The 27,906-nt window shown below is 40.1% G+C and overlaps 1 protein-coding gene across 1 annotated transcript; it reads left to right on the top strand.

Annotated features, from left to right (window-relative positions):
* Positions 1-27,604, top strand: LOC137137389 (FH2 domain-containing protein 1-like). The gene is made up of 14 exons (XM_067523599.1): positions 1-576; positions 12,490-12,957; positions 13,433-13,597; positions 14,591-14,652; positions 16,125-16,227; positions 16,628-16,713; positions 17,216-17,316; positions 18,672-18,742; positions 19,281-19,388; positions 19,533-19,603; positions 19,826-19,943; positions 21,179-21,343; positions 22,631-22,726; positions 22,822-27,604. Exons 2-14 carry the CDS (start codon positions 12,676-12,678, stop codon positions 25,252-25,254), a joined length of 3,861 nt encoding a protein of 1,286 aa, XP_067379700.1. The 5' UTR covers positions 1-576; positions 12,490-12,675; the 3' UTR covers positions 25,255-27,604.
* Positions 27,605-27,906: the final 302 nt, after the last annotated feature.

Here is a 27,906-nt window from a genome sequence, read left to right on the forward strand (position 1 = left end):
AACACACGAGATAACCAGCATAAGACAGAATACAGAAAGACCAAAAGTAATAAGGAACGTTTTTGCTTGAAAGCTGCAACATAGTTTTATTATTATCATCTATTTTGGTTTATTTTTTTCAATGAAAGCAGCAAAAACTGCTGACACATTAATGGGTAATCGTGTGTGTGCGAGAAGTCTGTTTTTTGCCAAGGGCGGAGCTGGCAAAGCTTATCTGGGCCACACACACACACACAGTCAGCTGGATGTTTGTTAATTTTACACAACATCTTTACTCAAGTCTTTAATATACAATTGCCTGTGTGCTCATGTATCCCAGCAGGTGAGCACAAAGCGCTTTCCCCTCCACCTGAGTGAGCACGCATGCGCAGAGCCGCCTGGGCTCACGCACTCACACACACACACGCTCCTGTAGCCGCCGGTGACGGAGAGTCGGTCAGCTGCTCGCTGCGCGCTACCTGTGGATGTGAACCTAAGTCAACCGGGGTCGGTGAATCTCGTTCAGCTGTAAATTGTGTCGTTTGTAGACGGCAGTTTCGCTCAGGTGCGCCCGCGCTTGTGGAGACGTTCACTCGGGTAAGTTTTGAGAAAAATACCGCCACGCACTGTTTTGTCTTGGTTCTCATTTGATATCTTCGCGACGGTCAGTTCACTTACCGCTTAAATGTGTCGCTCTGCGGGCTGAAAGGCTTCTTAACACGGCGGCACTTTACACCAGCCAAACTCTATTCACATCCACAGCTTTTATGGAATTGACCTACTAATGCCTATTATTTTTAATATTTAACAGTCATATGATGTTTTCATCTCGATTCAAATTGTGAGGTCTGGTTGTAAAATACTCCGGCCGTGTGTAAATGGTACTGAACCAGATTGGACCTTTACAACAACAGGCTTGTATTTGTTAAAAGGTGTTTTAGTGCGATGTGTGAGCTGCACTTTGCTGCTCAGTGTGTTGCAGTATTAGTGTCTGTGAAGAGCATGTTGTACGATATTGCTTAAATGATTTCTAACGTGTCTTTGGCTCCTGAAGATGCTTTTGTTGCTTTTTTCTGATGTTGTGTTGTTGGTAATACATTCATCATGAGTGTGTTGGATGTTTAAACCTTTATGCGCTGTTCTAAAGCACTTTCTGCTGTGTTAGATTATATGACATCACATTTATTTCCTCATAATGTGCTTATAGTAGCGTTTATGGTGGTTTCTCCACAGTGGCATTAAACCAAGATTCTCCAGTGGTAGTTTTCCACAGTGAGTTGTAATGTTGGTAGCTGTAGGCCTGAAGCATTATTTTATTTTTTTTTAATTTTATTTTTAACTATCAGTTGTTTTGTCCTCAAACAGAGATGCATGCCTATCATAAGAGACCATGGTGACATTTTCAAATATGTTGTCTTATCAAACAACAGTTCAAAACACAAACATATGCAGTTTGCTATCACAAGAGTACAGAAATAAAATAATATTTGCATTCGAGAAGCTTGAATCAGCGTATGTTTAGCATTTTTGCTTAAAAGTAGACTCAGCAATGTTGCCTTTTTGTTTTCTCTCTTTGATGTTTCTACATATTTTAGTTTGTATTCATATTCAGGAGTGAGTCTTTAAGTTTCCGCATTGTATTTTTTTCCTTTCGTCACTTTATTGTCTTCACTATCGTTGCAGTTTCTCTATGACTGCAATTGATCTTCACATATTTACTTTACTGAGCATTAAGCCTAGTGTGTTTTTAATGTAAGATTAACTACATGCCGAATCTCACACTGCAGGTTACCTGCAGACAGGAGAAAAGCAGGTTTTACATAAGCAGGTTTTCAAACCTCGGGGTGTTGAAACTAAGGCACCATGTGTCAACACACACCTCAATTTAAGAACACAAGAAAGTGATGTGCACGTTTATACAAACTGAATCGTTGCTTCAAAGCATGTGCTGCTTGATCATTTGCAAACTGGACTGGACTCACCACGTCATGATTTTTTTCAGAAATGTTTTTTTCGAAATTAAAACCCAGCAGCACCCTGGGTCCTTTGTGCACAAGGTGAAGAGGGAAGGATTTAGTGAAGAAGACGCAACGTCAAATTGTAATTAGATGCTGAATCTGCATGAAAAATATATAAATCAGAGGTTCTTAAGTTTAGCATCCAGTAAGATACTGAGATAAACTTCAGCTGGTATAGCTTTGTACAAAAAGTGGGCAGGAAAGGATTCAGCGAGGAAGGTGCAGGTCAGAACAGTATCTGCATCATAAAATGTTTCAATTAAAGGATCTTTAACAGATTTTGACAGAGTTGAAAATAGCATTTACAAAGCTTCAAGCTCACCAAACCTTATTGTTTTAGCCAGAAAATTACAACATGTACCAAGAGAAGTTGTTTGTGCTGTTCCGGTCCAACATCATCATCGTGGCTTTAAGCTTTAAATTTTTGTGAAAAAGTAATTTAAAAAGCTGTGATCTCTCACAAGTGTCATCCATCACATCATCCTTTTCTGGAGGTAGTGGGTGTGGTTTCTCCAGCCCCCAAACATCTGTAAGCGTTTGTGTCTCCTGCTGGTTCTCCCTCCAGGTCTCCCATCATACAGTGGACAGGCCGGAGTAAACCCTCAGGGGTTTGAGTGCTCTGCCTGACCCCCTGACCTGCCGGAAGCTTCAGTGAAGACATTAGAGGAGGGCGTTGTTTTTTTTTTTGTTTTGTTTTGTTTTGTTTTTTAGATATGGGACACTGTTTGGGTTCAGTCTCCAAAGTAGTCTCCAGAGACAAGCGATGCTTACAGCCAGCCATTTGCCTAGCTTGTCCCTCCCTGACTGTAAAACACAGCGGTAAACTTAATTTATCTTTGTTCCTCTACTAAAGAAAAGACCTGTCACCGTCTCAGCAGAGCCGTGAAAGAGATTTAAAGCAAATTATTCTACTTTTTTCAGAAGGAACAGGGCCCCAAAAAAACTGAGCCAGAACTGATGTGTTTTTCATGCTAATGTTGTTTAGAATGCAGCACAGATGCTTTTCGGAGCCACATCAATGTGGGGGGTCTTCCCTTGCCCCCACAACACCTCCACCGCCCCCAACAACCCACCCACATACACGTGTTTACTGTTTGTGTGATCAACAATAGGCCTTCGAATGAGTATCTATGGTGACCGGGACAGTGGGTTTGTGTCTCGTAGTTTATTTCAGCACCTGTGGTTGTTTATGTAGTTCTCGAGTCACTGTTTCTAAGTTATTGATAACGTTTATTTGTTGGTGCAGTGATTTCAATTATTGGCTATTTGTGAGTGTGGAATTGGTAAATTCTTGTGACTAGAGTGTGTATAAGTTGTGTAAATGGATAGTTCTCGGATACTTGTTGGAATATTAATTGTAAAGTTCTTGTATATTTGTTAATGGGCAGCATCTTGGATAAAATATTAGTTCTTTAGGTATTAATTTTATGGGTATGTTCTTGGTTGCTTACCCTAGACTGGTTTGTAGCTGGCTCTGATATGCTGTGGCCACCGGTTCCAAAGCAGTAATTGGACCTTGTAACAAGACCGTTTTGTCACCTGCTGGTTCTAAATCCAAGAATGATCTCTGAACATGGGTTTTGAGCCCACATGGGCATGAAGTCCTAAAAATGTCCCTTGGCAACAGAGGAGACTGTCCCACTGTAAAATACACATTTTAACCATGACCATACAACAATGTTTTAGAGACCATGAAAGCGAGAGTCAAAAATTTATTTATTTTTTTTAACTAAGATAGTTTAAACTACATGTAGCCAAATATTTTGTTGTTCCCATGCTGTCTTGGTTCTACTAGCCAAGCTGTTGACAACCATGATGAGGAAAGGGCCTCTATGGTGTTTAGGTTGGAGGGATTTCTTTGCTCCATCAGCTGATGAAGGCAATATAATGTGACAGAAGGCCCTGAACAGCTCCTATGTGGAGCTAGTACTCAGATATCTTCAAATGTGTCAAACGGTATAAAAAAATGTTTCAGGAAATGTCTCTGTACTTTATTTGTTAATTAAGCAATTGTCACTTCTGGGATAATTTGAGATAATTTGTGGATAGTCTTCATGTATTTTCTAGGTGTGTTCTTGGAGAGTATCTGGGTCATTAGTGGTCTTGGTGTGGTTCCTTGGATTATTTCTAGCTTGTCTCCAGTGTTTTCTGAATATGTCCTTAGTCATTCCTGACATAGTTTCAGCATCATGGTTAGGCCATGACCATTATTTGGTTTATTTTGTCTTTCTTACGTTGTTTCAGCCAACAGTGTGCCTCTGGGGAAGCCAAAGATGTCACTTTAATCCAGACTAAAATACAACAGCAACTGTTGAATAGATTCCAGTGGCGTTCGTTGTCCCCGAAAGATGAATCCCAGTCCCTCTGGTCATTCTGTCTTCTCATGTAGCATTGCAAGTAGCTCAAATGTTGCACTTGTCTAGTGAAATATCAGCATGTACTGGATGGATTTGCACAGCATTTGGTGGAAAAAATGTTGTTTCCAGTAAAATATGTGTTTGCTGATCCGCTGACTATCGGGTCATGTTAATTTGTCACTTTTTCTTACGACCAGGTATCTACAAGATTAATGCCATTAGCCTCAGATGGATCAAACAAATTGTAACATGCTAACACATGAACAAAAATAGATTTCCTATGTTATCGATTTATTTTAATGCAGAGTGTTCGTTGTTGTTTTCTGGAGTGGTTCTTCAGGCAAACTTGCATGGATAGTTTCTTGGTACTGAACATAACGACCGACCTTACGACCTTTGTGTACTTCTGTGTACAACTCCTGGGTCATTTTTAGGATGTCGGAATAGTTTCATTGGTGTTTTAATGCACCTTTCACTCACTTTCTGAGCAGATGTCTCTTCCTTTAGTCTGAGTTTATATGTTCAGAGTGCTGACCCGCTGCTTTAATCCCCAAACTGAGGCGTTTGATCTGTCACTGCTGGAGACAGTGTGAGAGCTAATCTGAACAGCAACCAGCCATCCTGTAAACCTAAAGAAGTCACAAGAAAAGGAGGGGGGGGGACTTTAAAGCCCGCTGTGACTCACGAGTCGCTGTTTGTAGCCATTTGTCTTATTTAGCCCTTGGTGCTCCAACAGCTTCACTGCGATGCTGTCAGGTTGTTATCAGACGTTTCAGCACCGACAAGGTGAAAATGATATGGTAAGAACTAGGCAGGATTTCTAAGAGACGTGTCGTTTCTCTCCCTCTAAGTCTCTAAGCAGTTTCTTATCTTAGCAAAACTGACAGAGACATAAAAACACATCATAATACAGAGACACACTAAAACTGAGCATTGTTAAAATAATCCATTAATATGGGATTTATAGCCCCAATATATCAATGGCATGAGAAAATAGATTATGAGCCATTTTGATGAATAGCTCTCGTAATAATTCTTATTGGAAGACGTATGGCCATGCAATGTTGGCAGGTCAATCGTATAAATGTATAAATCAGCACAGATTGCTCTACCAAGGTCCTGCATTTGCCAATACCGGTTCATTTTTAATCTCGCGTTAAACACGTCGAACGTTGATGATTTGTTTGACTAAATACAATTTAAGCATCATCCGCCATTATTGTGCGTTTGCTGTTAGATTTGGGTTTAGTGTTGGTAAAATCGTCATCGCGCCAACAGATGTGGTTCGGGAAAAGGAGACGCCAGTCTTTGGTCTTTAGGTCTGCAGCCTAATTAGAGAATCTGTCTCTCAGCTGTGTCTCTCACTCTAAAATACTATATATTAGCTGTTGCATACAAACCGTTGTCTCAAAAGCCAAGTGACTATGTCCATGGCTGTTTTGGGGAGACTTGGCTTCATGAAGCTATGCAGTGTCACTTCCTTCCTTTTACACTTACTCTTACTGTCTTTACTCTTTTTAGTCAGGTCTTTACACTAATGATCAGATCTTAGCAACGTTCACAAGTGGTGTTCATTAGTACTACAACAAGAGATTTACACTTCCACTCCAAAGTTAATAATAAAGTTTGCCGTCTGAAATAAGCTATTTAAATGTACATCTTTTCACTACAAAATCCTCTTTTTTTTTTTTCCCCAAAAGTATTTCCCTTTTGAGTATCCGTCTGAAGGATGCTAAAAGAGACGATTATGTACTAAGGGTTTTAGCAGGTACTCACTTAATTTGTCTGATGTTTGTATCTGAAGTCTTACCATAGCTTTAAGTGAAAATTCAAATGAGCAGGGACTTTAGTCCCACTTTAGGTGCAACAGAGAAAAGTAAGTGATGGTTAAGACACAAATACAAAAATTTTCTTACATGAGAGCCAGTGTATTTGACCATTTTCTGCCAGTCGGCAGTATGAGTTCCTGCAGGTGACATAGCGATGGAGGATCTGTGCAGCTCAGCCTGGAAACTTTCTGAACCCAACCACAGAGGATTAGAAATCAGGGCCTGGGTGTCTGCTTCATCCTCATTGCTTCAGCAGAATGTGCAGCAAACTACCACTTATGTAGTCCCATCTCAGCCTTTTGGATTGAAAACCCTTCTGAGTTTTATTTCAAAAAGCCAGAGATTGAGTTTTATTTCCACTGAGTCACTGGAGAAACATCAGCCCAGAAAGGACAACGGCTGCATTTTGGAAAAGCATGAGCATGAGCGACAGATCTGACAGCCATGAGTTTAATGATGACGGTGCTGTTTTTGCTCGTATCAGCAGTCGAACTGTCAGCTATTCACTAATTTGTGTATTTTATTAGAGTAATAGATAAATAATTGCTACCTTTGCCCTCATTTACTCGAACAATGCCCTTAGTACACTTTAGGTATTAGTATTTTCCTATGTGTTATTGTGATATTTTCTACTTTTTAGAAGTTTTATTGGTATAACAACCTTTTTTACTTTATTTCTTTAAAGGTAAAATTTTAAGTAGAATAAATTATTATTTAACATTTTAACGAAGCCATTCTCTCCTTGAATCTGTGCATAAATAAAACTTAAATACACATGAACCTTTTACATTTCTCCACATACATTATTTATGAGGAACCAAACGGGACTTGGCTTGTGCATTCATCATATCAATAGCATCAATTTCAATAGAGTTTAAAATTCTTTGTTGTCTTTGTGGAGTACTTCTACTTTTGTACTTGATGGGGCGGTTGTGAATTGGGAGCTATGGAAGTCGTCTGCTAATGGCGGGGTCAGCGGTTTGATTCCAGCGGTTTGGGCGGGACACTGAACCCTGGGTTGCTCCCGGTGGGGCAGAGCATTTACCATGTACTTCAGTTTGAGTAAATGATCCTAGAATATACTTAGTACTTCTACTTGAGTAAAACAGTTTCTGCATATAAGGGAGCACTTTGATGGAAGTACTCACACTTTTACTTGAATATTGCTTTTATGCAGACCGACTGTGAAGTGAGAGCTGTGCGTTCCTTCAGGAAGAAAGCTTTAAGATGCGGAGAAAGTTATATAAGCCCTCAGACTGGCATCATGTCCAGATGATCATTGTTTCAGTAATCGTGTCTCATTTAATAATAACTTGTCTCCCAGTGTGAGTCATCGTGCTCGCACAGATTAGTCATCGCCAGCACGGTGTGTGTTTGAGTCTGAGGTCATGTTGTTTGTTCAGTAAAGGTTTTTTTTATTCTGTGTGAAAGAGGAGAGGTCAAATGAATTTGTTGTGTAAATATTTGTCAGTTCATTGTGTCTAAAACTGGTTTATCCTTGCTCTTTTTTTTTTTTTTTTTTTAATTCTTACCATATGCTTTAATTATAACTCCAACAGTGGTAATCAATGGTGGAAACTAAGTACATAGAGAATTTTTAGGTTGGGAGCTGCAAACTTAACCATAAACCTAACAAAATGATTCACCATTAGCTGGTACAAATGTTTTATCATCAGAAACAACAATAAGATCAATGAATAAAAAGTTATTGTAAAAGTAATGACAATTATGTCACTGCAAAGATTTTCGTCCCCCTAGTTACAACCTCTACGTCATTAACTTTAATATGGTTAATGGGGCGTCTGATAAATGTCAATACTTGTCTTGTTATGGTGTTGGTCTTAGTGTCATTCTCCTCGGTTATGTTGGCTGAGATACTGGATCTGGTTGCTTGACATTAGTAATATGTAAAGCATGTAATGCAATATGTAGACAGTCTCTCTTTGTGGCTGGTGGATACGTTGATTTTAGTTGGTCGGTTTCCTTTTGAGGCTGTTCTGAATCTCTTTTGTGCTTCTTTGTGGCTGTTTTGTTGGTGATGTCTGTCTCTTTTGTGTTAACTTTTTATTCTTTGTAGCCATGTGACATCTCTTTGTTTTTCGTGTGGCTTTTTGTCCCGTTATGCTCTTATGTGGTGAAGTGCTTTTAGGTTTCTGTGCAGTGTCGACCCATTCAGTAGTTCTATCCACGTGAACCCAGTGTATGGGTGGAACCTGGAACCTAGACTCTCAACCTAGCAGCTCAATTTTGCCTTTGGAGTGTATCACCCACAGTGTAACCTGTGAAGTTAATTTTTACCCGTCTGCATGACTGCTGAGTTTCTCCTTTTCTAAGAAACATAGCATAGTACATCCACTGACAAACCACAACAGTCCTGTTCCACCAGATCTCTGCTTATTGTTCGCTAACACACCAGCATTTCTCTATAATCCACGCACGTTTGCTAGATTTTCTGGCTGTGCGTGTGCGTGTGCGTGTGCGTGTGTGTGTGTGTGTGTGTGGAGCAGCAAGTTAATGGACAGTTTGTCAGGAAAATTATTAGAGGAGGACAAAGCAGGAGGAAGGGGGTGGAGAGGAGGAGGAAGAGGATTTTTTTTCATGCACTGTCACTGTTAGTTACTCATTTGTTCTTTGTGATTTCATCCCCAGTCCTTCACAAGTTGCTCATTTCCAGAACTGTGGTCCCTCTCCTCTTTCTCTCTTTCTCAGTATTGAGGTCAGGGCAAACACTGTGGGAATGTGGAGCAAAAGCAAGAGATGAATGTATGGAGGGATCATAACTGGGTCAGTGCAGTGGTTGGTTCGTTGCAGCAGGGCTCCTCAGGTGAAGCATATTAGGTTTTTTTAGGTTTCTTTACTTTAATTTCATATGCATGAATTTATAGCTGACCTACAGTATATCAAAAGTTCAGGTGTTTGTGCCAGTTGAAGGTTGTGTTGTAATGGAAAAACACCTGAACTGGTCCGACCTACCAAGCCATCTAGTTCTGCTAGATGTCGATCAGTCGATTCACTATTTTGATACAGACTGAAACTTCTCCACAACTTTTACATGGATTGAAATAAATGATCGAAATAACCAGAGGATGAATCATACTCACTAATTACTTAATTGATTGACATTAAATTTGTTTCAGACACAACCTCAGGATAAAGAGTAGTGCTGAAAGGATTTGCCAATTACTTACTCAATAAAATAATTAGTAATAAGGATGAAAGAAAATGAATCGCCAACTACTTGAAAAATCGAAAGATTTACAAATATAAATTAAAATATGCTTCCTCCCAGCTTTGAAAATTTACTTTCCTTGCATTTTAGTTATTAGTAGACTTTATTAGTAGACTCTCAGTTGGAGAAAACCGCATTTAATCACTACAAATCATTGAATGCAGTGGTACTACTACCAGTTTAGATGGTTCTTGTAAGTAGCAGTTAGTAGGAATAATCTTAGTAGCTGTATAGTAACAATGCCAGTGGTCGTAGTAAAGTGGCAGTAATAGTATCATCAGTAGTATTAGCCTACTAGTTATAGTGAAAGTGTAGGTAGTGAAAGTTGCCAAATTGAATCCATTCATAAAGCCTATAACTCCATCATCCAATCAGAGTACTTGCTGTAAATTGTGTCATTGTTGTGAGTACATCTCGAGCTGTGTGATTGGACGATTTCAGGGTCACTTGAGTTTATAAAATATGTCATCTAAACCTTTAGTTGATGAGCTTTTGTAGAAGGAGGAATGGGATGGGAAAAACGTGGGGGAGACATATCTAAGCAAAAGTGGCTACACACACACACACACACACACGAGCTGTGACCTCAATTTTGTTGTCTGCCAAGTAAATAAACTGGCACTGTTTGTAACCTACTCTGTTACCATGACGATCCGTAGCACCCTGACCTGTTGCCAGGGTAGCACATGGCAGCCCCTGCCCTGTCCTCTTAAACACACACACACACACACGCGCACACACACACTTTTCTCTTTTCTTTTGTTTCTGAGCAAAGGTGTCAAATCAACATAATAATTTCAGAAACTCAATGATGCAGTAGCCTGTGCTGGTAAATTTGGCTCAATAATTCCACAAAACATGAATGATATTGTAATGAAGAAGAACGGTACCTGACAGTTTGTTCCTTTTCCTACTGTTACTCTTATTGTAACCAAGTCATGAAGTAAAGAGGAGACTAAAAGTCTTGTTGTGCAGGTCACAAAAAGCAATTTTCTGCTTGTTTTCTCTTGCCCCAACAACAGTAGAAAGAACAGTTCACTAAATTCAATTCTAAATTCTTCAGATTTTGTACTTTCCTTTTTTTGGCAAATATACAATATCTAACCTATAGTTTATTAGGAAGAATAAATGATCTTATTAAAGTTGCCTTAACCACCTGAATGACCGATGAATGTTGAATGAATCAGTGTTTGTAGTAGTTTAATAACCCTTTTTGTATTTGCACTTTGAAAAGTTTTGTTATACTGTACATAGAATTTTGTTTGAATTATATTTTTTGCGACAGTGACTTTATAAATAACAACAGTTTATAACATTAGAACTGAAGGGGAAAAAATAATGTCTATTAAATTCAACATGTTCCTGATGTAGCAGGTTTCTGGATCAGATGGATCAGAAAGACAAAAGAATTATCCTATTTAGTTAAGTCTAATTGGTAAGAAGTTACAGAGGAAGAGAGTTTAAAACTAAAACATTAAACTAAACTGTAGTTTAGATGTAATATTATTTTTCTAATCAAATCAAGCATGGATGTTTTGATCGAGTTATGTAAGCACACACACATGTTTAATTCATCAGCAGGAAGTGTATATCTTTGTTGACGTGTATCAGAACTTCACACAGGGGGGAGCACTTTGTGTTCGGAAACAAATTCTGCAATGTAGGTATTTAGTGAAAATGCACAGTGAACCGCATATGGACTTCCTGTTACAAGTCTTTTCCTGTAGTGTGTTTTAATAAATAAAGCGGTAAATAGAAGCTTTGGGCTGCACTTACTCACATTTTGGAGAAGGTTCTCATCCAGGTGTGGAGTTCATTCTTCTTAGTTGGAAACTCATCCACTATTCATCCAAGTAGATTCTTTGGTCTCAGAGGAGTTGGCCAGGTGGTCCCAGTTATATCCTCCAGGTCCTTAGTGTCTCACATGGCGTGAAAAGGCTGATCACGTGGACAATATTGTAGGTGAGAATGGGTTGGACAGTCATGTGGATGTAAAAATCACAACTCCTCACACAAAGGACTTTTAGGTGTGTGACTTTACCGGTGAGAGAAGGATTCTCCACCTGAACACACTTATGGCTCCACATGCCTCTGTCGTACTGTTTATCTTCTCTGTCCCAAATGTGCACATTGTTGTGTTCTATGTCCTTCAGATGAGGGTACACTGTCTTGCTTCTGCTGTGCAGAGGCTGTTTGGATTCTTCAATGTAGAGCTCTGAAAACTTCTATTCCTACTACAACTCAGGATGCGTACACAGACGTATTTCACTCCTTTTTTTTTTTTTATGGGTTCAACTGGACAATACAACAACAGCGCTTCACCTTCAATATGCAAACCGTGGATCTGGTTTACTCTTCGGGCACGTGCTCTGTCAGCGTACTGGCACTGCTGGACGGGTTTTTGGACTGCACCCAACCCTCAGACTTGCTGGGTGGCACAATTAGTCACCAACATTGTACCAAACGCAGAAAGTATGTATTGGTCTGAACAGACTTTCTGTCCTGTCTGAGCTCAAACTCAATCATCGTGAGTTGAACTGGGAGATCAGTACCAGGGCAGTGGGGGGCTGAAGCCTATCCTCAGTGAGAGGCAAGGTACACGCCTGGGTACACGCCTGGGTTAACTTGGCGCCTCTCTACCTGATTAAGAGCCAGGTCCACCTGGAAACTTTGTGCTCATTCTAAATGTAATGGAAACGTTAATGAAACAGATAATGAAGTCAGTGCCCTTTGAACAGCAGGTGGTTTCACATCCAATTGAGAGACTCAATGTTTGAGGAGAAGGTGTGAATGCGGGATCGTCCAGAGAAAACAAACATGAGGCAACTCCTAAAAACACGTAACGCAAAAGTAAATGTTTTACGTGACGTATTGTTATGACTTTCCTTTAATTAGGAGACAGGAACCTCTCTGCAGGAATCTCCTCCTCTGATTCCTGTTCTGATATGAAATATAGGATTGATGTCTGTGGTTATCGCTAACTTTCACTTGAAACAAAGTCTCTAGCTAAGTGATTCTTTGTATCCTTTTCAATAATGATGCATTTACTTAATCACATTTTATTCATTTCCCTCTAGCTCTGCATCCCCGCTACCTCCTTGATCTGGATTTGACTAACAATCTCTGATGCTCCTAACCTGATGACCCGTCTTCGTCATCATCACTACACCCTACGACATGGTGACCCACCCCCTCGATGATCTGCCTGTTCACAGCAAAATCCCCTGCCTATCCTCCCTCCTCCTGTGCAATCAGCTGCCACGATGCATGTAATGGGCAGCGTCTCCCCGGCCAGTGAGAGGGGGGGAGACTCCCCCCAGGAGGAGAGCATTGCCGCTCTAGTGCCAACATCTCCTCCTTCTCCTCCTGCATCACGATTTTCTGATTTCAAAGTAGACCAGATTAAACCACCACCTCCTCCCCCTCCTCCTCCTCCTCTCCCTGTACCTCCTCCACCTCCAGGTCTTGAAGACCCCTCTCCAGGAGGAGACATGAAAAAGAAGAGGGTGAGAAGTTTCTACTGGAAAATCATACCAGAGGAGCAGGTAAAGTCACAGCTTGATGTAACACACTTCCATCTCATTAAAGCAGTGGGGTCCTTTTATATTGTATGTATATCTGTACACTGATCACCCACAACATTAATACCTTAATATCATGAAGGACAAGGGTCAGCATGTCTGCTCTGGGCAGTAAGAAATTAAGCAGATTATCTACATTTTGCTTAAAGTACACAAGTTAAAGTACCCCACTAAGAAAACAATGTAATTTAAACAACATTGATTATGAAAATTATTCTAAACATGTACAGTAATTAATTAAGAAAAAACAAGGGTCAAAGGTCACTGTTGGTAAAGGTGGAGCTAATTTTAACACTTTCCTACTAATGGTGAAACCATAATGATACATCAGCATGTTTTTAGTTCATAATATTTGGATTAAAAAACATATCCTACGTTTATGGTAAAACCAGGAGGTGGTATTAATGTTGTGGCTGATCTATGTACATGTATGTCACAGGTGAGGGGTCGGTCCAACCTGTGGACTCAGGGCAGAGTGCGGCAGCAGTATCAGATCGACATCCAGACCATCGAAGAGCTGTTCGGTCAGAACGACCGTCAGCCGAAGGTGGCGCTCGCCAGGGGAGGGATGAACAGGAGCTCATTCAGAGAAGCCAAAGAGCAGGTGTGTGTTTAGGTGTGGGTCTGTGGGTGGGTGGTTAGACCTGGAGAGGCTGCTGCTCTGGGGTAAATGTTTGGCTTCGGTCTCTGCTGGAATCTAAATGCTCCCAATTGGTTCTTGCCTGTATGTAGCTGAGCTGTTAGTAAATCACAGTATTTTTAACTTATCATCAGACGCATCGTCGTCTGTAGTGAGCCAGAGGGGTGTAACAATGGTGTGGTTGTGTCATTTGTCGTTTTATGTCAATGTGATGCTTTATTGTAATAATTTTTTTTATCTCTTTGTAGTTATTTTGTGTCTTATTGCGATTGTATTGTGTCACTGTTTGGCCATTTTTAATTTCTTAGTAGTTTTGTGTCTTCGTTTTATGACATTCGTGTTTTGTGTCTCGTAGTCCTTTTGTATGTTGTTATGTCTTAGGGGGCTCTGGTATTTTTAAAGTTCTTTCTTTTTAGTTGATTTGTCCATGCGGTTCTATTTTTATGCCAGTTTCTGCCTCTCCGTAGTCATTTTGTGTGTCTCTGTATTTGTTTTTTTGTCTACAATTATTCACTTACAGTTAAGTAATTTAGCGGACACTTTTATCAAAGGTGACTGACAAGTAAGTAGCAGACGCTACGGTTCTGTGTCTTGTCTAAGGACACCTGGACACTTGAACCATGTAGCCAGGAGGAACTGCTACCAGCTCTCTCTCTGTAGTGGTTTTGTTCTGGCAGGACCATTAGACAAACATACTATATTTTTATTCTCATTTTGTGTCCTTTATGATAATTTATCATTGTATCATTTTTGTTTTATTGTACTCCTTGACTTTAAAACAAGCCCCCCTCCCCCCTTTGGTAATCCATCTGTGGGTGATTCAGGATGATGTATGGTAATGTTTATTAAAAATGGTAGAGTAGGTGATGTGAGGACAGTTTCCAATTTGCCTCAGACATTGTTCCTTCACCTACTCACGGCTCTTTTTCCCTTTGTTTGCCTGTATGTCTTGATCAGGTCTCCATTCTGGACTCCAAGCGAGCAATGAACATTGCGATATTCCTCAAACAGTTCAAGAGGTAAGCATGGCTTTGTGACTCTGACAGCAAACACCTAGATTCAAAATGTGCTACAGTAAAATTGAATTCAAAGAGATGCACTGGTAGTGACGTGTTGCTTCACCTGTACTGGAAGCAGTGGTTTATAATTCTATACACCAGGACAACTCTTAAAAGCTGCCACAGCAGAGAGAGGACAGAAGGTGTTGAGTGGATATACTGAGTCATTCTGCGTCCTTGGGTCAACACTGGCTAAAATCTGCTTTAGCTTTCAGTCTGAAGGGGTCAGTGTTGTTCCGTTGACGTCATTTGGACGCTTCATGGATTATGTCCCCTTCATTGCCTGGGGTAAGACTCTGTCTGAAAGGGTGTTGGTGTGTGTCCGGTGTCATGGCGTCATGTTTTTCCTCGCCCACATCTCAGGATGTTATGAGTAAAGATGTTAAGGAATGCAGGCAGGAATGCTAGACTAACCACAATTGACGATCCTTGTTCATGTGAGATCAAAGGAATGGGATGGCAGCCATGGACGGATTACTAACAACCCCAGGGTAGAGGCTCATGTCCCCAAAAGGTCAGAGAGCTTAACCACACAAAGTGACTGGAAAAACAAGGAACAACACAACATCAGATGCAGCACCATCACAAACGCAGACAAATATTGCTTACTAATCTTTGGTAAACTCCAAAACAAACATGTTTTACATTTCTTTACAAAATGTTATTCTAATGGGTTGTTGTTACATCTGCCTCAACCTGTAGCCACAGGTTTTTAGGCTGCTCCTACAGATATGACCTCAAATAAATGCAAACTGCTACAAAGATGCAGAGCTACCTCAAAGACGCGGAAAAGGATGAAACAACAAATATTCACAAAATGACCATAATGAGAAATTTGCTGTAGTGAGAGACTCAAAATGACCTCAGATGCAATATAACCCGCAAAAAGACGACAAATACAAACACCACAACACATGATGCAGCTCCACCTCAAATGGATGGAAAAATGACCACAAAGATACACAATGTGACCACAAAGGTAACGCAACTACAAAGAGCAAAGTCACACAACACGTCTGCTGAGATACCACCACAATAAAGCTACAGAGTTACAAAATAACTGCAACTACACTGAAGATCCGTACAAAGAAACACAACAACTACAAATGAAATGTAACTAACGAGAGATATGAAAAATGACAACACATATGGTACGAATGACAACAAAGGGACATAAACAAACTAAGAGATGGAAAACGTCTTTTATTTTGCTGTTTATTGATCTTCTTATTGAACTCTCTGTACAAAAGCAAACAATTGAATTGTCAAGTTAATTGTTTAAAGAGGGCAGCTTTGAACCAGAAAAGATTTTCCATATTTGCTTGATGAAACAAACGAGTAAAGGATTATTACTATCATTGTCACTTCTGTAATGAAATAATTAATTCATTATTCCATTTCTGATAATTAAAAGTGAAATCTTCTTTCTGCAGGTCCAATCAGACGATAGTAGACGACATTTGCCAAGGAAACAGTGAGCCCTATGGGGCCGAGCCTCTGAGAGAGCTGCTGAAACTGCTGCCGGACACTGAGGAGGTGGGTAGTGTCAATTGTGGGACCTAATGAAGACAGGTGTGTCTTTCTCAGCTACAGTAAGTCCAGTCAGTTCAGTTCACAACAGGTGAACTCCAAGCAACTAGACACCTAGTTTAAAGCCAACATGCAGCACCTGACCACATTATGAGCACACGGAAAAGGGGCTCAATAGTTTTGTTAATGACAGACTTCAGTCCTTTGCTTTTAATAAAATAAGTGCAGAAATGTGAGTGGTTTGAATACTTTCTGAAGCCAATTGACGTGAATACGCCACAACTCGCCAACAATTGTTTTTAGGGCGCCCACGTGGATGGCAGTGATCCTGTGTATCTCTGAGCTTTACTAAAAACCAAACACACAAATGCCATCATGTCAGCATCATCTTCATTTTCTCGTACAGTTAAAGAAGCTGAAGGCGTACCAAGGAGATGTCTCTAAGCTCTCATTGGCCGATTCCTTTGTGTACCTGCTGATTCAGCTCCCAAGGTGAGATGCCGTGCACTGTGCTAACAATTGTAGTAAATCTTACCCTCACGTTAATATTGTCCCCATATGCTGTAGGCTGGCACTTTAAACTACTGGCACCCTTTTTTAAAGTGCTGTTTTTTTTATTCTGTTGTTATTGTTACTATTACATAAGTATAGTATGATTTTAAGTGTCCTTAAGTGAAATAAGCACCACCTTGTGAACACTGAACACCGAAAAACAAGACTTAGGAGGCTTTTCTACCAGAACAAATAGGGTTAAATCTTTCAGTTTCCAGTAACAGCAGATGGTGGGTAAAATAAGAGGGGACCTAATGGGACATGAAGCTGCACAGCGGATGGGAAATGTGCTCTTAATTTAGACAAACGCTAACAGCAACATGCATTTTGTGTTTCTCTGCCTTTTATTCACTTTTTAATGAGTTCATTTGTGTAGTTGCAAGCTTGCAATGGCATAAAATCTGGGCTTCTTAATTATAAAGAACAAACTATGTCTCTACAGTTTCTCAGTCCGTATTGAGTCCATGCTTTTGAAGGAGGAGTTTTCTGGGGTGTGTGAGGCCATGAATCGAGACATCACCACACTTCGCTCAGCCACCAAAGGTAACAACCCCACATCATTGTTATCACTTTCCCCTCTGCAAGGTGGTAGCTCTCACAGTTCATAACTCTAATTTCCCAACTTCCACAACTGTGGAAACTGTGGAAAAGAAAGTCTGGTGATATTTTATGATTTTCTTATATTAAACAGATCACATTAAAAGATCAAACCAGCAGTCTACCGTACCAACAAAGAATGTGTGTCTTATACGTTGTTGTCCAAAAACTATAAAAGAATCATTGAAAAGTCACTTTATGACATGACCATCATTACCATTAACACAGACCGTGTATTGTTTACACTCATACACAATGCTAATGCCATAAATACTAAATGTAGATTAATAATATTCCTTAAAACATTCCCCAAAAATGTAGCCTACTATTTCCTCCATTTTTAGTAATGCGAGCACAGTGTCACGGATGAGAAAATTAATAAATAAATGTTATTTAGACTGAATAAGGGTTTGGTGTAGGTTAACCTGTTTTGTGGTTTAAGTGTTTTCTTGAGGTTAGAATTCGTCGCTACTCTTGTCCTGGTTGCTGAATGGCAACACATGCCACTAAATAGGGTTGATTCCACTCAGATATCTGTCTGCTTATAAAGCCATAAGCACACGACAAAAATTAAAAAAATGTCAAGGGTAAGGATGAAATAGGGATGTCCTGATGCCACTTTTTCCTCGACTGAGTAGCTCCTCTCAGCTAATGGAGAGTCCGGACCACTGATTTGGTTGAATCAGTGGTCACTGATCAGTGTCATTTTTTTGTGGACATTGTCTAATTAAAGCTCTAAAATCCACTGTCCATTTTCCTCAAGTGGACACAAGGACTGATTAATATTGCTAAATAACTGCTGGGTGTTCATATCAAACTTTTCGGTAACACCTTGTGTATTTTGGGACAGTATTTTGGGACAATAAGAAGAATAAAGAGTGTCCAATGTGTTTTCACTCTATCTTTAGTAAAAGTGCCCCATGCTCAGTAACACATTTAGATGTGTCACAGTAAAATGCTGTGAAACACTCTCCTTCCTTCACACACACTCCGCATAACGCAAACCAGCACCTAGACTATTTTTAGCAGTGTGTGTGAACTTGATAACTGCCTGAATTGTTAACTTACCCTCCATATGCTGCGGGTAACAACACACTCGCGCTCTGCAGCGCACACTGGGATTTTAGGATTATAAGCTCCTGGTTTATCTTTTGTTATTTTCCATGCAGAGAAATTTCCACTTTCTTTATGTCTTTATGCCTGTCTCTTCATTTCTTCCTCTCTCTTTAATCTTTTTTCCACGTGGAAATTTGTGTGTTGTTTGATGCAAATAAAGATGCTTCTTTCTCTTTCTCCTCCAGAGCTAATGTCTTGTGAGGAGCTTCATGCTGTTCTCCACCTGGTGCTTCAGGCTGGAAACATCCTCAATGCTGTGAGTGGAAAACAGCATTAATGCATATTAATTAGACAAGAAACAAAGAGGAAACTAAAAATGGATTGAGGCTAGTTGGAGAGGATGATATAGTTAATTTCACAAGCTTTTAGTGGCTTTGCGGTTGTTAGAAGCATGTACTGCCTGACCAAATGACATGTGCAGTCACATCAGAAAGTTTCCTTTTTAGCTTCGAGACATAAAGTAATTTAATGATATACTGAAAAGGGAATCTTGAACCAAAACCACATATTTGAAATGTTTGAAAACTTACTGCAAAGAGATCCAATGACCATACATTAAGGGACAACTGCCACAAATAATGGCAAACATATTACAATTGAAGAGACAGAGACACAAAATAATGGTAGTTAAGCACTGTTCTGCAAAACAAAGTTTTTTGTCTTTGTATTACATTTAACTAATATTTCTGCCATGCTTTAACAGTAATGTATTGACACTTGTATTTAAGTAAAGACGCTGAGCTCTGTGTGATTGTTAATAATTTAGATTTATGAATAGTTTCTCTGTGTTGCAGGGAGGTTATGCAGGAAACGCAGTGGGCTTCAAGCTGTCATCCCTTCTGTCTCTGGCTGACACCAAGGCTAACAAACCGGGCATGAACCTGCTGCACTTTGTTGCTCTGGTCAGAAACCCTCTTGTACTTCTGTATTCCACATTTCGATGGCTACTTAATAGTTAGAACCTTTGAGATTTCATAATTATTGGCGTCTTTGAAATCAAACCATGCATATGGGGAAAAAAAAACTTTTATTTTTTTGTCCTTCAGGAGGCTCAGAAAAAAGACGAGAAGCTGTTGGAGTTTCCTCTGAAGTTAACTCATGTTCCAGCTGCAGCCAGGTCAGACATCCTGTCAAATTCAGATTTTTAACGCTGCAAATCTGTCGTTATCATGGGGTAACAGCACCCTCTACCTGTTGTGCGATCAACATGCAATCTGTTAATTTTGCCTTTAAATAGAAGTGATAATGCAAAACAAAAACACTATAATGACACAACATTGACTCCCTCTTGTTCAAATGTATTCCCATATTTACCGTTTCAGTTCATTTTTTTTGGTAGGATCTCAATAGAAACACTGGACACTGAACTGCAGTGGATAACAACTCGCACTCACTCAGTGGAGGAGAACATTCAGAGAGACACAGAGCTGCTGCAGCAACTCGACAGCTTCCTGCAGGTAACAGACACAAACTGTAGAAAGTTAGTACAATGTAAACTGTTACATTTCTTCACAAATTATGTGGCAACCTGGGGGAAAACTGGGCGTCTGGGTTGTTGCAGTAGATTTATGAAGATTAGCCATTTCTGTGATTACTGGAGCCTAAAAGTTTGTGAAAGCTTTTCTCACAAAATTCTGATGCATGTGCAGTGTTGTTATGATGTTATAAATTGCAAGGTTGTGCAAAATTCACATATAGTTGATATAGATATAGTTGAATAATTTGTTGCAATCACAATGAGTGACACCCCCCCCCCCCCCCCCCCCCCCCAGCTCATTACAGTATACTTAAAATCACTACACAAAGATGCAAAGTTACCAAAAACAGATGGAAATGAGCACAATGACATGCAAAGTTGTCACAAAGATCTCTTTGTCACAAATGCAAATGCAAATTGGCTACAAGCAGCTGCTAAATTACCACAAATGAGCACATAGTGACCGCAGGGAGAGTTAATATTACCACAGAGTACCAGAATTCATAAGTCCCGTTCAGACATGCACTCTGGGGTGGGTGTATGTGTGAACGCAAACAACCAAGTCTGTTGGCCCTGACTTTACTCGAATTTTACCCAGTCAGTTGATGCGAAATCGCGATTATCTCCAGCCAAGCTCATTTGTGAATAGAGGTGGTAATACTCCAGAGGATTCACCGTGAGTGAGTGGGGTGTTGATGATGTCAGTTTCCTGCGACTGCTGCGAAACCTGGCAAATACAAACGACCGAAGGTGAAGAACTCATTCATTCATACAAACCCAACCACAATGTCGAACTGGAAGGACAACGGAAATAGTACTTTCATTACGGGCAGACCTGGAATTCTTCAAATAAATACAAGGGACAGCACGAGATTCTGGGTGGACGATCAGATTACAAAGCAAAACGCTGTCACTTCTGCAGGTTTGTTTTTGCATCATGTCCAAGGCTCCATGCTCGAACTGCCCAAGCACCACCGATGCCCAATTACACAGAGTACTTCTTAACAAGTGAGAACGCATCTTGCATGGATTATCCCCCGATGTTGGTTACATGTCTGAAAGGGAAACTCCACACATAGTCAGGACCTGATCCATTGTCTAGAGTTCATGTCTGCAACAGGCTATTGATAGTCTTTGTTACTAACACCTGCAGTTTACTTTGTTCTGGTTTTAGGTCTGATTTTTGTTGTGTTTATCTTTATATCTGTTGCTCAGAGTGCTACATCTTCTCTGTGCTCACTGCGCGGCAGTCGGCAGCAGCTGAAGAAGGACGGAAGCATACTGATTGACTTCTTCTGTGAGGATAGAGAGACATTCAGACTGGATGAGTGCTTCAACATTTTTCACACCTTCTGCTCTAGGTTCACAAAAGCTGTACAGGTAAAAACACATAGCTCATTTATACACACATTTATAATAAAGATAAAATACAACATCTACAATACCAACAATAATAATATGTGATATATATTCCCATAATATCACATATTATTATTTATTGTGTAATATAACTAAGATCATGATGAACTATGAGTTTACTTGATACCATGTTAAATTCAGTAAATTACACCAATTAATGGTTGTACTAAAGAGTAAATAATGTATTTAAATAAAGTCACAGTATGCATAATTTTTCACACTTTTTTTAATACAAGCATGCTTATCTTCAACATTTTACTTAATGTGGAAAGATGCTGTCGAAACCCCTGTGACATTTCACTTAAAGGGCGACTTTTCAACTTTCTATGGCTTTAGTTTAGCCTGCAAATATACATTAATGCTTTTAAACTTCCCTGGATTAAAAGATTTCTTTGCTTGTGGCTGAAAAACTCCTCCAGATGACATCACCTGGGGGAGCTTTTCATAATTCGGCATTCAGATGATGTCATCTGGGGGACCTCTGGAAAAGCATGTTGACACGATTTCAAGGTCCATAGTGTGAGAAACAAGGCAACGTAATCTGAACTGAAGGTTCCTCAAAGTGATGTCATCTGGAGGCATTTTTCATCTAGAAGTAGAGAGATATTTTGATATTAGGAAGTCAAAGATGGCGTTTATGTACATGTACTACCCAAACTAAAACAACAACAAGCAGGTTTAAAATTAGTGAAGGCTTCCTTTAACATCACTAGCAGTGGTGCAGGGATATTTGCTTGTATAAGCATTTGAGCAACGCTCGTCTTTCTGCCCAAAAAAAGAAGAGAAACAGTTTCTCACAGATTATTTTCTTCTTGATTAGTAAGGTTTGCAACTTCTGAATCTGAAGGGCTGCACAGAGCGTGGAGGAGCTGGATTAAAAAAAAAAAAAAAAAAAAAGCAGGAAGAGGGTTGGAGATAATGTAGCTTAAGTTTTCACAGTAGGTGTTTGCATCATTTAAGGTGTTTTTAAAAATGGATTTAATTTTTTATTGTTTTAAGTTGATAATATTTTGCCCTGAGTTTAAAAAAAAAAATTAATTTCATATTTGGGCCATATTACACAGTATGCACTACAGGTATTTAAAAGTCTGTGGCAGTTGCCATCCCTAGAGCCATATCACTTACATATTGGAAAAAAAGAACTCTAGAAAAAGAAAACTCTAAACAAAGCTGACTTGTGCTGCCACTTGGTGTTCAGCAACAAAAATGGCAGTTAAGGAAAAAATGTAAATCTCTGCCTTTTTATAGGAAAACATTGAGAGGGAGACAAAGGAAGCAGCTTTACGTCGCCGCTTACAGGAGCTAGAGGAGCAGAAGAGGCATTCATGGGCTGGTGGTGAGGAGGTAGGAGGACACACACGGAATCAAATGTTGAAACGCAAATGCATACAAAGTGTATGGTCAGTAGTAACATTTTCACCATATGGTCTTGTTGGTAGGTTGGTGGCGTCTTCAGGTTGCGCTGCAGCAGTGAGACTGACATGTCACGACACAATGAAGCTGGATTGCTGATGGAGCTCCTGACCCTCAAGTCCAGCCCACGCTCAGGTGTTCGGCGTTCAAGGAAATCGCCATCCAGCTCACCATCTTTCTCTGCTGAACGGGAACTAAGCATGCTTCTGGAAACTGCAAGCCCAGACCACAAGTTCACACAGCAGAGAAGAGGGGTGGAGGAGGCAAGAACAGCTCTGACATTACCTTCGCCTGAATCTGGCCTTAAAAGTCCAAGATACTCCTCTGAGATTCTTGCCCAAACTCCAGACTTTTCCAAAAACCAGCAGCTGCAAGTAGGTGACGTGGCACAACAAACTCGTTCCTCGCCTCCCAAGAATGCTTGGAGTCTAAAAAGCAGAAACTCATACAATACAGCCACCACATACCTCAGCTATGATGCTACCCAGATGCCTGCAGATGTTTCAAAGGAAGTTACATTGAAACCTACCTCTGATTTGAACCAGCAATTCGACCACAACAATAATGACGGCAAAGATCAAATTAACCTGGGTCATCATACTCAGTCTGATTTGAGCTGGGAGCCAACTAGAATTAACAAAGCTGATCCAGACCTAAGTGGACGGATAATCTCCAGTGATGATGGGTTCAAACAAAACACTAAAGCTACTAGAAACATGTCTGTGGTTTTGGAGACATGCACACTTGTGCCTGAGCTCAAAGTGTTTGGCAAAAGCACCACCCTGTCCGACTGCAACGAAGTGCTCCATGGATGTCAACAGGACGATATTGTAATCACAGATTTGGGAGAAGTAAGCATGGACGAATCTTGCACTCAGAAGGTGCAGAATAACCCCCAGATTCAGAAGACTGAAAAATCTGACAATTGCTCTTCGTTGCCACAGAGAGAGGAAGACGTGGGACAGGAGGAAAAGGTGGTTGTATGGTGTGTGACAGGTGTTTGCGAAACAGCTGGTGAACTCACAGATGCTGGTGACACACATACACAAACTCAGAATGATCAGGGTCAGACTGACAATCAGGGAGGAAACCGGCTAGCTTCCTCTGCCCCAGCCAGTCGTGCACCTTTAGAATTTCAGCCAGCCAACGAGAAGCCAGTGCCTGTACCTATCAGCAGCCAACCAGTGCCTGTCTCCCGCTGTGATCTTCCACTTCAAGGCTCTTCCCCCAGATTTTCTCAAGCAGAATGTGCATCAGCCCTTAAGGCACCTGCTCTTAACACGGGTCCCTCTAAGGAAGGAAAAGAAGAAGCAAGCAGTCAGAAGGAACAAGCAAAGGGATCTAACAATGAGAAAAGAGATGTAGAGAAACTTCAAGAACAATCCACAGATGACAAGGTCCACACAGCTTCTTGTCATCCAACCAATAGTAATACAGCAACAGCTAATTCCAGCAGTGAGGAGTCAGAACTAGCATCTTTATCCAAACCATCTGCCAACAACTTCCCTACTTCTAAAACTCTAACAGAAATAAAATCTACAACCCCGAATGCCAACTCGAGCACCAGCAAACGCAAGTTGGTCCGCACACTCACAAACTCAGAGAATCAGGTAATGAGGCGGGTTGTACCCATCTCCAGAACTGGCCGAGGTCCTTTGTCCCTGTTCAAACGAGCTGCCACCATAGGCGGATCTAGCAGCAATTCAACACCCACCAGTCTGACCAGTTCTAGCCGCAATAGTGGCTCCCTCCAAAGAGAGAGGCCGTCAACTGCCCCTTCATCCCGACGCTCTAGCATCAACAAGAAACTGGACCCAAAGGAGTTGAAGAACCAGAGGGTTTCAGGTACTCAGGCATCTGGCCAAGATCAGAACCAGGATTTGCATAGGAGGCTGTCTGTCCGAAAGACATTACCAAAACCCAAACCCCAACAGGAGGAGAAGATGTGTCGCTCCACACTAAGAGCACTCAGTCTGGCTGGAGAAAGAGGTGGGGTTGTGAGTGGAGGCAGTGTCAGTGCCCCCGCCACCCCTTTGCACAAAGCATCTACCCATTCATCATCCCCTCTTCCAGGTTTTGCCCGAAGCACCGCCTCTTCTTCTTTCAGATGGACTCACACCCTTGTTACTCCTCCTGGTACTCCTCGTTCATCCCACCCTAGCTTTGACGTCTCCCCTAAATCCAAGACTGCCACCTCCTCTTCTGTCCCCTTAACAGGCCCCGCCTCACATTTGACTCGAACAAGCTCTCTCAGAGTCTCCACTACCCGCAGATCTTCAGATGGCCTCAACTCAGTTGACTCAACAGGTCTTAACAGGTCTCAAAGCATCAGGGCACAACCTCACTCACCCCTCACCATGCCCGCTAAAGCCCATCAGCGGAAAGACAGTGGCAGCTTCTCCGACAAGTCTACTCACTCTAGGGACTCAAGCAAGACCACTAGACCAAACTGGAGATAACAGTAAAAACAGTGTATTCTAACTTGAAGTCTGAACCGTGTCTTCTGCTCATTTACGGGAAGTCAGATGATGCATTCGAATATAGATTACTTTTAATGTAGGAAAAAAAAGGATGCAGTCTGCAAAAATCTATGCATACTATGCATTCAAACATAAAACCTGCTGGTAGTAAAAGGATGTATCCCAGCTGAAATTAATAATGTACACCATGTAGACATTATGGTAAAATGTGAAAAATGGGCTGTAAAGACAACAGAAACCACATTCCAGTAAGCGCATAATCTGCCCCCAAGTTGTTTATTCAAACACTTGATCTAAGTGGTGATGTGTGGCATATAATGAGAATACTCAATATACACAGTGATCACCTACAGGTTAGTGCTAACTAATCAACTACTAACGAAGCCTGGATTAACCAACTGGAACTGCCCCAAGGATGCAGATGTCCAGGGACATCATAAAACTGGGTTTTTTTTGTACACCGGTTAGTTTTTAGCAATTCATTTACTTGCAGAATTTGTCTGGGAATTTGCACCACTAAGGGACAATAGGCACAAAAGTCCTACATCATGTAATCTTATGGTCCTATTTGGTAGTTGGGCCCTGTGTCAAAACTTGAACCCATGATGCTAACATGCTATGCAGCTGGGAACATGCTAAGGCTAATCAGTCATGAAGGTTCAGTCATGAAGTATTTATTTTGCCATTTTGTTTGATTACATTTAATTGGACAGACAAGTATTGAAGAAAGGAAACATCCTCTGTTTTGGTCTGTTTTATTCTGTTTTCACTGACAAGGTGGCCGTCTATTGGTTACCATTGTAAATTTCCATGTCAGAATTCACCAAAATCTGAACAAAGGTCTTTTTTTTTTGCAAGGATTGACCTAAACAAGAAACTTTACGTATAGTGGCAACTCAGTTGGATTTTAACCATTTAACTCTGATGTTTCTAGTTCTTTATATGTTTATTTACAGCTCCTAGACCTATTCCGTGGTCTACGTCACTAGGAATCCTTCACCTAGGATGTACATGCTATATTCCAATATGAAGTGGGAAAAGACTTAACCCTCAGACAAATACCCTTGTTTTGCTGGGATTTATTTTGAAATATGGAACCTCCACATCTAAACATGAGTTGTTGTTTTTTTCTTTTGGCATTAGTAACTCACATGCAGGCATTTTATTGCATTAGCTATAGAATTCCAACATTTAGAAGCCACCAACTTTTCAGACAATTTGATTGTTGCAGCTAAAGTCAAAATGGTCTTGTTCTAATATGTGTCATCCACATCCTTCATATTTTAAAACTGATAAAAATAAATAAATTCCAGCCTCCTCACATTAAATATATTCATCTGATTTAACAGTGAAGCAACAAATTTATCTAAAGCAGTTGTTGTTGTTATTATGTAAACATTTGTACTTTATTTAACTCATTTGCATTTTTATTATAGACATAACATCACTGTTGCAGTGCACTTTTCAGACTGGACTTTTCCAGTACATACATTTTTTTTTTATACACAGTTAACTACAATGCAGCACTAACAATATAGTTTTTCATTCCTGTTAACAAAGCTTCATTTTCTGTGTTAAACTCCTCCAGCTATCATGTTGTATGAAATGACTCCCAATAATACATCACAAATTTCCTTTTGCTGCTGAGGTTGAGGACTAATCCCACAATGGAATAAATTAACCCCTCTAGAGATCAGAGCCTGGTTTCCTCTCACAAAATAAAAGCAATGTGAAGGTTTATGTTTTTTGCCTTCCATGAAAAATAACTACAGGCATACATGGGTCAAAGCACATATAATTACACAAAAAGACTCCATGGTATTCAGTCTTCAAAGTAAGATGGAGGGGTGTAATAAATATCTGTATCTGCAAGTGTGTAATGAGATTTTATTTAAATAAGACCAATTGCAGTGTTTATGGGTGTGACTGAATCTCAGTTTGGTGTTTCCTGTCTTTTTCTGACACCTTTTGTCTTTTTGTCTTAAAGGTCTTTTTGTATTTGCACCTTTAACATCACTCACCGAGCTAATGCATTTCTGTACATCTGGCCTGATTTAAAATAGAAATGTTGTTATAATTACTGTATTTAACAAAAGATTTGAATGCTTAATCACTGGGAGTCATGTAGTTTAAAAAAATAAAAAAATGTGGTTAGATTATACGAAGAGGTACCGAAAGGGTCTGATCTAAACCAACAGTGTCTGACTCACTGGGAAAAGTCAGAAGTGCCAAGTTTGTGCATATTATAATATTGGTATATTTATGTATGTAGTTAATATTTGATATAAATAATCTGCCTTCTAATTAATAAAGTATTATTGCTCCAACACATTGCACACTTTCTGTTATGTATTCACTGTACAAATATTCTGTATGTCTTTAGCTGTGAACTCACAGCACAGTTAAACACTTTGATGTCTTATCTCACTGTCAGGAATGGGATGAAATCCTATCACTCGGGTTATATAGACTAGTTAAAGAACATTTGTACATATGTTTTCGACATGCCTCACTATACATTCACTGTTATAATGATAATAATAATACCACAAATGTGCATTTAGTAATATGTAACGAAACTTTGTGTTTTTTGGACATCTGTTTATTCTGTATGTGTTTATTTGTTGTCAT

This window comes from Channa argus, chromosome 12 (genome assembly GCF_033026475.1).
Source record: "Channa argus isolate prfri chromosome 12, Channa argus male v1.0, whole genome shotgun sequence".
NCBI classification, from domain to species: domain Eukaryota; kingdom Metazoa; phylum Chordata; class Actinopteri; order Anabantiformes; family Channidae; genus Channa; species Channa argus.

Coding starts and splice junctions, on each gene's coding strand:
- LOC137137389 (XM_067523599.1), top strand. CDS start 12,676: ATGCATGTAATGGGCAGCGTCTCCCCGGCCAGTGAGAGGGGGGGAGAC. Junction 14,653..16,124: donor TTCCTCAAACAGTTCAAGAG/GTAAGCATGGCT, acceptor TTCTTTCTGCAG/GTCCAATCAGACGATAGTAG. Junction 17,317..18,671: donor ACTTCGCTCAGCCACCAAAG/GTAACAACCCCA, acceptor TTTCTCCTCCAG/AGCTAATGTCTTGTGAGGAG.